The sequence below is a fragment of the Macrotis lagotis genome, chromosome 8, assembly GCF_037893015.1.
Source record: "Macrotis lagotis isolate mMagLag1 chromosome 8, bilby.v1.9.chrom.fasta, whole genome shotgun sequence".
In the NCBI taxonomy this organism is placed as follows: Eukaryota; Metazoa; Chordata; class Mammalia; order Peramelemorphia; family Peramelidae; genus Macrotis; species Macrotis lagotis.
Window position 1 is genome coordinate 108,790,762 of NC_133665.1, and position 12,889 is coordinate 108,803,650.

Below are 12,889 nucleotides of genomic sequence, written 5' to 3' on the forward strand. Positions count from 1 at the left end.
CCAATATTTCTTGCATAAATAAACTTTACCATGTGCATCAAAAGGTCAGTCAATTCCTTTATGCTTTCCTCCATACCTGTACCTAACTCTTCCTTCCTCCCTGACTCTGCTTTCGTTGGGCTGTTTCCCCCCTAAAAGGGCACAGATGGGAACAAGGAATGGTCCCTGTGTTACTGACCACCAGATTAGTCCCAGGAAGCTGTGAACTTTATTCAAGAAGAAAGTGGACAGCTGCTCATAAAGACTTATGTGCGAAAGTGAAGCTGAATTGCTACAGAACAGGTTTGTCTGGGAGGGCTTCCCATTTCTAATGTCAATATGATCTCCCAGCTGGAGCAGGTGCCCAAGAGCTCTAACAAGAGACTTACAAATTTCAGAATATAACACACTCATGCTATCAGAGGTAGTCCATCTGGTTTTGATCACAAATCAATATTTCAGTCAAACTATACTACAACTCTTTCCTGAAATTATCATTAGGGACATTTATTGTAATGAACAGAACAGTGGACTCAGTCAGTTGGACTTGAGTGGGAATACTACCTCTGATTCTTACTGCCAACCTGTAAGACTAGAGGCAAACAATTTAATCTCTCCAAACCTCAGTTTTTTCATGTGTGAAATGAGGCTAATGTCAATAAAATGTCTAACACTTCTTTAGTTATTATTATGATCTGACCCTAGGCCAGCAGTTCTCCAAACGGTTTTGTTCACAACATGATCTTCTTTATCTTAAGTGAACATGGCACACTGATCACTGAAATTAGGAACAGAGACAAGCAGCGGACAGTTGGGCATCCAGACCCAGGACCCTAGCCTTGGGATTCCCCCAACTCTGCAGTTAGAGTTGCTACTGTGACTTCCTGCTGCCGAGTCAAAGCCAAAGTCACAGCCACTGCAGCTACACATGGAGGATTCTGAGGCACCCCTCCCCTTGAAGAACAATGACTCTATGCTTGCCTAGACCATCTCTCAGGTCTGTAATACCCCTCCTTCTTCATTTTTACTTTTTCATTTCTTTGACTTCTTTTGGGTCTGTGATCTGTGATCAGGTGCCACCCCTTCTGTACAATATTCTCCTGATTACCTCTGCAGTTAAGAGTACTTTCTCCTACTCTTAACATTTTCCCAGAGCATTCCATCTTGATCTTTACTCTGTACCATCATACTCTGTGCTATGTAAAAATCATGTCTTTCCTAGAATGTAAAATCCATACCGAATTTTGTCATGTTTTTTTCTTGGGGGGTTCATCCTAAATTTTATATACAAAATAAATGTCTCAATAACTATATTGTGATGTAGACCTGCAATGCAGAGAAGATCCTAGGTTCTTTCTAAAACTCACTTAAGTATATACAGAGTCAGTTCAATAGAAGATCAGATGTGTGGCCAAATGACAGGATTTAGAACCAGAGGATCCAAATCATACATGAAAGAAATCCTCACTGAAATACACCCAACAACTAACTAACTGGTTATTCAGTCTTTGATGGCAGACCTCCAAGGAGGACTTCATTCTCCTCACTCAGAAGCACATTCTATTTTGAGGCACCCCTAAGGGGCTAGGAATGACTTCCCACCATCCAGCCTCAATCTGCCTCTTCACAGGTTCTACCTGCCTCTGGTTCTGCAAATAGAACAAAGCAAATTGCACTCCAACTTCCACATCAGAGTTCTTTCGTTGTCTTCTGAAAACTGTTTTTTCATATTGTATGATAATTTATCTATTAATGATCTTCCTCGTTATAAACAGCAAAAAACATTAGAAAATAGTATGTCTTCTTATTGACAGCACTTATAAAGGCAAAAGGACTTATTAAAACATAGAAGTGGTCAGCAAACTATCATATAACATGTGCATTCTTTCATTTCCATTCAGGGACAATAACTAAAGATCCCCTAAAGTGAGCAAGCATTGATCTCTGGTTTCTTCTCTAATCTTGATTAACTTTTTATTTTTAGGGTTCTACTGCTGTGACTTAATTTAACAATTAGCAATGGAGATTCAAAGACAAAAAGTCATAGTTCCTACACTTAAAGAATTGACATTTTTAAGTTGTTAAGAAGGCAAGTGTTCTCTAAAACTAGAAAGATCAAGAAAATAAACTTGGCACAAAAATATTGTAATTTTACTTTGAAATAAAAATTTTCATCCAATTATCCAATTTCTTTGCCTTATAGATTAAAAAAAAAGTATGTACTGCACTATGACCTGGTCCTTTGAAGTATTCTTAAATTCTGAACTTTGCTATGTGAAATAATGCTTAAAACACTATGAGAGTCTTTTAAAAAGAGAAGAAATGATCCCTACTTTTAAGGAGTTGATGATCCATGGAGGAAACATGCACTCAAATGATTTATCAAGTGCCTACTATCTGTGAGGAAGGCATTGCACAGAATAAACCCAACACAAAAAAGTCAAAGTACATTTAAAGGCACTCATCTCTTTTTTTCTGATAAGTATTAAGTCTTCACCAATTTTTGTTTTTATCACTATACTTCAATCATAATTATGCTACAGCCTTTTGGGATAATGTTTTTGCAGCCCAGATAGAATGAAAGTATTCCTGAAGAAATGATAACTATGACAAAAGATTTTCTAATTAGTACCCTTTATATTCTACCATTTACCTTCAGAGCCTCAAAGGTGAGCAATACATCATTTGTCCTTTTCAAGTCAATATAGAACATCATCAGCTCCCGTGATCCAAGCTGCATGAAAATGGGAAGCAGCTGAAAAAACAAAAAAAGTAAAAATCCTTTGAGGTTACCCTCCCAACATTCAGTTTCATTCTATGGGGATCAAAGATTTGACCTACTTTTTCTAAATTCCATAGGAGAATGAAAATAAGAAAACTTTTAGGCTCTCCAGGAAAAAAAAAGGCATTATTCAAGTCAAGAAACAATTATTGCCATTTTCATTGAATCAAAAAAAAGTAGAACTACATACACATATAAACACACACCCCAGAAGCTTTTAGTAATTTGGCTCAGAAAAACCCAAGTCTCATACCACCGAAATACTCTTACTATAAACCTATCTCCTCCAAAATATACAGAAAGCTCAAATCAAAGATAAAAAATATATTTTCTATTTCTATACATACCTCCTGATACTCTCCTAGGGGAGTCAAGTATTGAAGAATAAGTCGTTGCTCAATAGCAGAAGTCAAAGGATAAAGGGTATAATTAGTACCAATAACCCAAGGGGACATTTCTGACCAGCTGCTGTTAGAGAGTTCAACAAACATGCGTTCTGGCTCAGAGGTTGAGAAGCCCAACTTTTGTTTGGCTTTTCTGAAGCCATCTCTGTCACCCTGTTTTGCCAGTTTACTTTTTCTTAACCCTCCATCCTCAAGTTTGGTGGCTGAATTCACTCTGCTACTGGTCTTATGGCCTGAATCAAGGTGAAAGGAAATCTCCATATCCCCAGAGGTCTCCTCCTGTTCTCCTTCAATTGTCATTTCCCCATAGTCCATGTCCACCGCTTCTTCATCCAGTGGCAACAACGGTTCTGAGGACAACTTGCGAGGGCTGGGACGCTTATTTTCCTGCCGTAAAGTCATTTCATGTACCTGCAGCTCCCTAAGTCTCCGAAGCACTAAAGCCACCTGGAAATACAAATAAGAAAAATGAAATGTAACAACAAACACTGCATTATTTTGCAATCTTGGTTCTGCAACCCTGGAATTTAATGAAATAACAAAAGCTTATAAATCTTACTACTGCAAATAAATGAAACTAAATGACATCATTATTTTTAATGATTTAAAAACTTTACTTAAATCAGAACAAGTCTCATCCATTCCCCTCCCCCATGAATATTCCTTCCCTGAGAGCCTTTACCTTTAGATGTGAAAGTAATATTTGCCAAATATTACTGAACTGCAAGAATAAAGTCACGATCAAAGTCAAGGAAAAAAATGTATTTTTCTCCAGGATCCAATAAAGAAAATAGTTAAAAAGAATGCTTCATTTTTGATGTATATATATAATTCTATAAAAGAAATCAATACTCCACGCCCCTACTTATATAACATATTAATCAATGAATACAGATCCTGAACCAACCAAGCACGTTATACCATTGTACCCAAATAGAAACCTCAGATACATTAGCAGATTTTTAAGAAATTCCTGTGAAAACAGATTGTGACTACTTTTAATCAACTTTCACTTGCTATTTTCAAAGTCTACATGGCATTAGAAATAGGTGTAGCAACATGTTTAATGACATTATACAAATAAACTTTTACCCAAAACTAGCTAAAATTTGCCTGCCCCTCCCACAGAGTAACAGATGACTCCTGCACTTCTTTTTTTAAAAACAAGACAAAACAAAAACAAAGCATTTCTTTCTAGTGATCGAGCTAAAATAAATACTCCTCCTGACCAAGTAATTTATTTAAAAGACAAAAAATATATATACTTAGAACAAGGAAGGATGAGCAGTTAAGGAATACTGAAAAGTTCAAGAAAAGATACCACATGGTACAATAAAAATAAAAAGTAAGGGCAGGGGCAGCTAGGTGGCATAGTGGATAAAGCACCGGCCTTGGAGTCAGGAGTACCTGGGTTCAAATCTGGTCTCAGACACTTAATAATTAACTAGCTGTGTGGCCTTGGGCAAGCCACTTAACCCCATTTGCCTTGCAAAAACCTAAAAAAAAAAATTTTAAAAGTAAGGGCAGAGTGCTCCAGCACCAGGAAACATCTGTGGTACTACAGCTGTATCAAGCGCAGCAACAATCCCAATTGTCCGATTGTCAAATGGGAAATTTTGCATCATATTTAAATGGCAGGAGGAATTTTTATTTATAAAGCATCACCATCCTTCTCTACCTCAATACAAAATTTATTCTAATCTAATCATTACCAGCTGTGAGTTCTCATCCCTATAATTGGCAGCAATATCTTGGTTTTCCATAGCACCACCCAACAGTCCAGTAGAATAAGTCCTCAGTGGTTGATCAGCTTCTCTTGCCCATTTGAACAGGTTCTCAACAATTCCTTCCTATAGTTTAAGGGGGAAAAAAAGAACAGTTCAGAAGTTGTATCTTTTCAGAATTCCTCTAAATAAAATTCTGAATTTCTCTCATTTCCTTTCTTTCCAAATCCCTCTCCTTACTCAGATGGTCATCCACAAATTGGAATGTTTTATTTTTAAAATTTCTGAATATTTAAGATACGTTTTTGAACAATTTCCAGGCATTATTCATGGTTAGTTTGATTATACTACATGAAGCAGCAAAAGATCAAGGAAAGATCACCTACCATCCACAACAGTGGACAGACATATATATATATATATATATATATATATATAGATAGATAGATAGATATAGATAGAGATAGATATATGGAGAGAGAGAGAGAGAAAATATATGAAAATGACACTACATTTTAGTACCTCCAAAGGATAAATTTTATTGGGAATATGACTGCCTCAAATCCAATTATAGCCCTAATCCATTACATCTACCCTGATAGAAGTCCCCTGCAAATTCAGCTTCCTAGAGTTTAGAAAGATGCTCTAAAGATACCAATATAGCCATATACTCATACCTCTATCACAGAACCTTAGAGGGTGGAAAATCCCTAACAACTGGGTCTTCTTTTATCTTAACACATTATTTTATCTTATCAAAGGCATCTCCTGCTCCCTAATCACTGTGGACCAGGGTCAAAGGTCAAATACAAAACTATTTTCCCTGTTACTTCTGCCCATTCTCTTATTGCCATCCAGCCCCATCCCTTCCCACCTCTTCTGTGCTCCTGTTCCACTATAACCTCTGAAATGCTTCTCTGTTATTAGCAAATGTCTCCATATCTTATTTCTCACTCTTCTATTCTGGCACTCATGATAACTTGAGCACTTTCTTAAAGATATCACATTCCAGACTGACCCTTCCTTCATCAACAAATTCCCTGCAATTCACCACTTCCAGAACCACCTTCACTTGCCACCTCCGTGAAATCACTCCTCTTTTGATATTAACTTCATCTAGAGTTTTATCACCCAGTCCCTATCTTTGGGCACTTTTGCTCCTTTCAAATGGAGTTCAGTACCTGGCTCCTAGTTATATCTGTCATCATACTTAAGGCCTTTAATATACACAGTGATTTTTTCCCTTGAGCACACTTAGCTTATAAGTTCATTAATCTCCCAACTAATGAAAAATCTTTATTTCTCCCTCCACTATTTACAAAATTCCTTAAATTCAATTCAATAAGTAAGTGATAAAGCTCTGACACCATATTAGATGCCTGGGATACAAAAATCTAACTGAAAACTACTTCTGCCCTCAAGAAGTTAACATTCTACTCATTATTGTTAATAACTGGGTCATCTATATAAGCTTAAGAAATTCTCAATTCAGATCAAAATAGTTCCTCTTCTTCCACCTTTTACCTTGTTTCACTTTCCCTAAATTTTACTTTATCCTCACCATAACTTAGATTCCTCTATCTCTCTCAAGTCTCCCTATCAGTCAGCTTTTCCTTGATTTCACTGAATCAGCTATATCCTGTCCACACATAAATCCCTCATTCCTTTGTTCTTCTTCCACTCACACCTTGACAATCTTTATCTCCGGTCACAACCATTATCAATAAGAGTCTCTGCTCTTCTTCTCAGACTTCCTAAGATCACTGAAGAAAATTATACAGGCGTATGGTTAGACTCACAAAAATAATAACAAGAGTTGATAAGATAGACAATGTTCTAATATTTGACAGCATGATACAGTGGATAGAGTCAGTCTTGGAAACAAAAAGACTGAGTTTAAATCCTGTCTCCAGCATAAGATGTTTTACTATAGGCAAGTCACTCAACAATTCAGTGTCTCCAAATAATTATCTAAGACAAGATGATGATTTGCATTTGTGGAAAGACCTTGCATATCACAAGTTCCGGATATCAAAAAAAAATCACAATCTGGACCAGAAACAAAAAAAGAAAACTTAACATTCAAGCACTTTACACAATTAGCTCCTGTAATAGCCACAATAAGTTTGTGAAGTAGGCACTAATGATATTACCATCCCTATATTATAAATGAGGAAATCAAAGCTTCAAAAGGTTCTGATTTTTCCATGATCACACCACCAGTTAGTATCCCAGGAGACCTTCAAACCCACTACTCTTCCAGATTTAAATTCTGTGCTCTTTCTACTATACCAAACTGTTTCCAAATTCAATCTCAGCTAAGCCTTCACTGCCACATGGTTATCCTTTCATTGTTCATTTTTTCCCCTTAGCACTGGATGGTTCACACCAAGCAGGGGAAGGAAGAGAGTTAGATTTGGAAATTAATATATTGTAAAAACAAAAGTTATCAACCAGATAATTAAACAGCTAGCCCTTTGTTTCAAGGAGAAGCTTGGGAACTACAAAGTTCTTTTAATGATCCCAAGGTGATCCAATCCAGTACCCTTTACTAATTTAGTTCCTGGCCCAACTCACTGCCTATTTGTAATATTTGACCAAAATAAATATACTGAAAAATGAGCTCTTTAGCTTGTTCCTCTACATGCATGTCATAATATGAACAATAGGAAATCTTCATTTAATTACTTTTTCCCTGTGTAAATGATCATGTTAAAATCTTTTAGAGACTGTGAATCTCATCTAGAAGGTTCTGAAGTATTCCAAATCTTGATAAAAACCAAAACAAGAAACAAAAATCTATAAAGAAAAATATTGGAGGACTTCATCTAAAAAAAAAAAATACTTCCATGACTTGGTTTCTGTGCCCAATATCCTCCATTACAAAAGCAAACACAAAAGTATCAATTTTATGTTGCACTTGATACCAATGGTGATAAAATCATTTGCAAAAAATTTTTGCTTAATTTTGAGGTATGCAGGACCTTATTGGAGTCTTAAGGTTGCTCTACTGAATAAAATACTTTTTTTGAGTCAACAATAAGCACAATGGGATCGTGCATTTATTACATCTTTCAATTGTTTGATAGTAAATATGTGGTTTAGTATGGTGTTTTATTTACAAAATGTTCTCTACTAATACCCTCACCAAGTATGTCTTTGATGCATATGTAGATTATACTTATAAAACTTTTGTAAAGATGCAAAAGTAGATATATGTAGGGAGAAGTTGAAATTTTCTTGATCACCTTTTTTTGAGTACTGAAGACAAAGTTTTCCTATACCTTTTGTATTTCTCCTTCAGATACTGTGAGAATTAATCCTTCAATGTCCTCATCAACAAACAGTCTCTAGCAGTTGCTTTTCCCATCTTTATTCTCTTCAGTGCTACCTTCTCCATCTTCTATAAGCCCATCTGGAGCTATGGATGTTCAAATCCAAGCGCAATGGCTCCCTTCATGGAGAAGTGTTATAAAAAATCTTTGCAGATCATTTTTCATTAATGTATTTATTGTCCTCCTCCAGTTTCATCTTTAAATTCCCTCAGGATGACTTTGCTTAGATGAATCTCTTGCCAAGCTTTCTTTAAATTGGTTTTACCCTCTACTGAGGTGATATTCCAACCAAACTTAATCATATAATTTTATAGACAAGTTTATCATTCAAATTGGGGTAGCGTTTGGCTGCCATCTCCATTTGACCAAGAGGTGAACTATTAGCTAAGGCCATTTATTTAGTCTACTTGAAAGGCTATTGCCAATACCTCCAACCTAATTTGTACCTAACCACTAAGATTTTCAGATTGCTTCATCTGGCCCAAATTTAAATCTTGCCTTTAGTAAAATAATAGTGTCTGAATCTATTTGCATAAATATTAAGGACAAACTGTCCACCCACTTGGACCAAAGTCTAGTATTAAAATGTCTGGAATGGTAGATAGACAGATAGACAGACAGACAGACAGACAGAGAGGTCATTTACTAAATGGTTACTTTGTGTCAGGCACTTTGTAAAGTGCTGAAAACACAAATACAATCAAAGACAGTCCCTGCCCTCAAAGAAGCTTACATTCTAATGGAGAAAGATAATACATAAAAGGGAGCTGAAAAGGGGATAGGAATGAGGCTCCAAAAGGAGTGTAGGGAGTCATGTAATGAAACAGGTTTGGAAAGTCATGGCTCATTCCATGAAAGCCAAAATCCATAAGGAAATGACACAAATCTACGACAATAATCCTTTGCTCAACAGATGATTGCACAAAACATAATAGACAATCCTCAAAATAATTATCAATTCCACAAATTATCAATAATATGCATACGATTCAAAAACTATATAAAAGGTATTCAAATTCTTTAGTAATCAGAAGAATAAAAAATAGTAGTCAGAAGAATAAAAAATTACTACATTTAGATTACATTAGCATAAATAGTAAAAATTATGAAATTTAATTCTGGGAGGCTTGTATAAAGGCAAAAATACTATTACACTGATTATGGACCTGCTGTAATCCATTTGCAAAGCAACATGCAATACAACAGGCACTTCAAAATTTTTCATACCCTTTGAAATAATAATCCCACTACTAGGACTATACCCTATAGATTTTATTAACAGAAAAAAATTATATAAAAATATTTCTAACATTACCTGAACAGCAAAAATCTGGCACAACCATATTACCAATAACCATGTGACTAAGTGGCTCAAATTGTAATGTGATTATAAAGGAATATATCACTGAGTCACTTACAAGAAATGAAATGGATGAAAAACACAAAGCATTATGGGAAGACATATGAAACAATGTGGGAAAGAAATTAAATCTGAAATAATATACATACTGAGTACAGTTAAGTAATCAGTGGATGGAGCATGGGACCCAGAGTCAAGAAGGCCTGAGTTTAAATCTGGTCTTAGGTAGCTCTTAGCTGTGTGACCCTGGCTAAGTGAAAACTCATTCTGCCTCAGTTTCCACATTTGTAAAATGTGGATAATAAGATAATAAGAGCTTACCTCTCAGGGTGCTGTGAGAATAAACTGAGATATTTATAAAGCACACTGAAAAAGGCTTAAAGTACTATATAAATGTTAGTTTAATAATTAAATTACTTCTATTAACAAATTCTGAGAAAACTACACAAAAGAATTTCAAAATAAGATACAGAAAGAGCAAAATGACTTATGATAGTAAACTTAATATACATATTTTTCTAAAGAAAAGTTTACAGTTTACTATAAAATTTTTCTTCTGGTTTGTATATGAATAATCTTATTAAAAGTTAAATTTAAATTTTTTAATGTGATATCTCTTAAAAACTTCAAAAAACAGATTTCTTTAAGCCCAAATTGTGTACATTACATTATAAAAAACACAGTGGCATGGAATTTTAAAGATTCCTAAGTCGACACCTTTCCTTAAATTTGGTACCTTTTCTTGAAAGACAACAGCAGTTTCCAGCCCAGGCATGATATCTAACAAGAGTCTGCAAGCAGCAGTGTTCAAAGGAGGTTCTCTACTTGTCATCACATATGCATTCACCAACTATAAGTAGAAATAAAAGAGTAGCACTAGTTAGAAATTCAATCTCAGGTAATTAAGGCAGTGTAATAAATTTCTTCATCAAAAAACTGAGAAAGAGAACACTCTCAATCAATACCTAACCCTTCAATTATTATAGCCAGCCTTCACAGCATTAAAGAAGTTAATATGAAATATGAATTTTATAACAGTATCTTCAAGATAAAAACAATATGACATACTTATAAATTACATGATGAAAGTAACTTTTAAGAAATGAAAACTCAGCAACTATGGAAGAAAAGGACATTCAAGAGCAATGGATCAATGAAGTAAAAGAGAAATTCCCCACCCAGTTATCATGAATGTCAGTCACAAGGGCTGAAAGAGGCACCAGATCCTTGGCAATAACTAATCAACAACTAATTAACTAGGGTTCCTGAATTCCAAAAAAGTTTATGTAAACTATTTACAAAAACAATAGAATGATTAAAACTGCATACTTTATATTATAGTATAATTCCAATTCACAAGGAAAACCACAGGAAAAAAAAATCAAGCAAATTATTGAAAACAAGGCACTGTGTTAGAAAAAAGAAAAATCTTTTGATACTTCTCATTCAATGCTTTTACAAAAATAAGTCTACTCTGAAAAAACAATTACAGTGAGTCACATATCCTTTATTATTCTTTTACCTTTTAACCCCAGATATAGAGGAGTGAAGAAGATACCCACATATAAGAGCAAATATCTTATCAAACTAAAAAAGAACCTTGGGATGTCTCATAGATGACCTTGAAGCTGAATAAATCTAAAGATGAATGAGCAAATACCTTAGCAAAAAACCAATACAAATCTACTACCAAGAAAGCCCATTCATTATTTTTCTTCCAAATAAATCCACACCATATAAAACAAATTTATCCCCTCTAAATCTCACTTAGTACAACCTAGGTCACTAGGAGAAAGTAAATGAATTACAGAATTACAAAAGATGATGAAACTATAACATTTGCTGATTACAATATATAAAAGAAATAAATGAAAAAGCAAACCTACTGCATTCATGAAATCATCATTCTTAAAGAGAATTCTCAATAGGTGGCCCAACATACATTCTGGATCAGCTCGACCTGTCAAGATAAAAGAGGAGAGAAAAAAGGTTTGAGTTAGCCATTCCAATCAATTCCACATAGAATCCTGAAGGAGAAAAAGGGAGGGGGGAAATAAAAATATAAAACTCTGAAAAAATTAGATTTCATTAGTATTTCATAATCAGTCATTCAATAAACATTTATCAAGGGCATGCTACATGCCGTGTCCCGTGGCAAACAGTGAGGGTCCAAAGAAAGGTGAAAAACAGTTACTACTCTCAAGCTCACAATCTAATGTATGAACAAGACACAGGATGAATTGGAAATAATCAGCAGAGGGAAGGCCACAGAATTAGAGGAAATAAAGAGAGGCTTCCTGTATAAAAAGTAGGATATGAACTGGGAAGCAGAAATGAGTGTTATGGGCATGCTAGTGAAACATTTTTTCAGGAGAATTTTTGAAGTGCTCCATGTGACTTTCCCAGTCAAGAGGCAGAGTCAGAGTATGTGAACTCAAATTTCATTTTATTTAACTTGTATGACTCTGAGCAAATTAACTTTACTGGACTTCTGTTCTTTTCAACTATAGGATAAAAAAATCTGGACAAATGATGGAATGCAGGAATAACCTGTAAAGTCTGACCATGAGCTGATGCAGAGAGAAATGTATCTTATTTTTCCATGTATAAGACATTCTCATGTATAAGATGCACCTTAATTTTGGGTCCCTAAATTTGAAAAAAAAATATTACATAAAATTATTGAACTCAAGCTTTATTCATCATGAAATTCAAGGATCTTCTGCTCATGGTTTTCAGGCACCTTTTGGGCAAGTCTGGAGCCTAAACACATGCTTAATCCATTCCGTTTCATGAACCTGAAGTACCAATTGTGTCCTCCTTTGAAATCAGTCACTTCTTTTCCATCAGCAATTCTTCTGGCCTCATGCTGAACATCTTTGTGGATACAGGAATTCCAACTGCCCTTGCTCTTCAATCCATCTCTTCAATTCCCTCTCTAAATCAGATCATTTTGCTGACTTGCCTCTCATGGCCTTCTTTTGCCATGGGGTTTTCAGTAGGATTTCCTCTTCCCAGAGTCAGTCTCAGATTGTTTTCTCAGTTGGAAGACCAAACTGAGGTTCAGCAGCATGATTTCCATTCACTTTTGAAAACTGGATCGCTTTGAACTTGATTTAGCACTGTACGAAAATCTTTTCTGAGCTATTTCTGAGCAGAATGTGGCAAAACGTAACCTAATATACTGGTAACAAATACAAAACAATAAGGGCAAAGACAAAATGCGGGAATAAGCAGGAAATGCAAGTAAAAAAATCTACAACAATGAATAGAAAAACAAGCACACAAAAAAAAGAGGAAAATGC

The 12,889-nt window shown here is 35.1% G+C and overlaps 1 protein-coding gene across 9 annotated transcripts in view; it reads right to left on the reverse strand.

Annotated features, from left to right (window-relative positions):
* DCAF1 (DDB1 and CUL4 associated factor 1) overlaps nucleotides 1-12,889 on the reverse strand; it is a 123,829-nt gene that overhangs the window by 46,549 nt on the left and 64,391 nt on the right. For all 9 annotated transcript variants that reach the window (XM_074198066.1, XM_074198069.1, XM_074198065.1 and 6 more), the window contains 5 exons: nucleotides 11,471-11,544; nucleotides 10,321-10,434; nucleotides 4,878-5,015; nucleotides 3,109-3,612; nucleotides 2,633-2,734 (listed from right to left, as the gene is read on the reverse strand). In XM_074198066.1, the coding sequence (XP_074054167.1) occupies nucleotides 2,633-2,734; nucleotides 3,109-3,612; nucleotides 4,878-5,015; nucleotides 10,321-10,434; nucleotides 11,471-11,544 (932 nt within the window). The remainder of the gene's footprint in view (nucleotides 1-2,632; nucleotides 2,735-3,108; nucleotides 3,613-4,877; nucleotides 5,016-10,320; nucleotides 10,435-11,470; nucleotides 11,545-12,889) is intronic.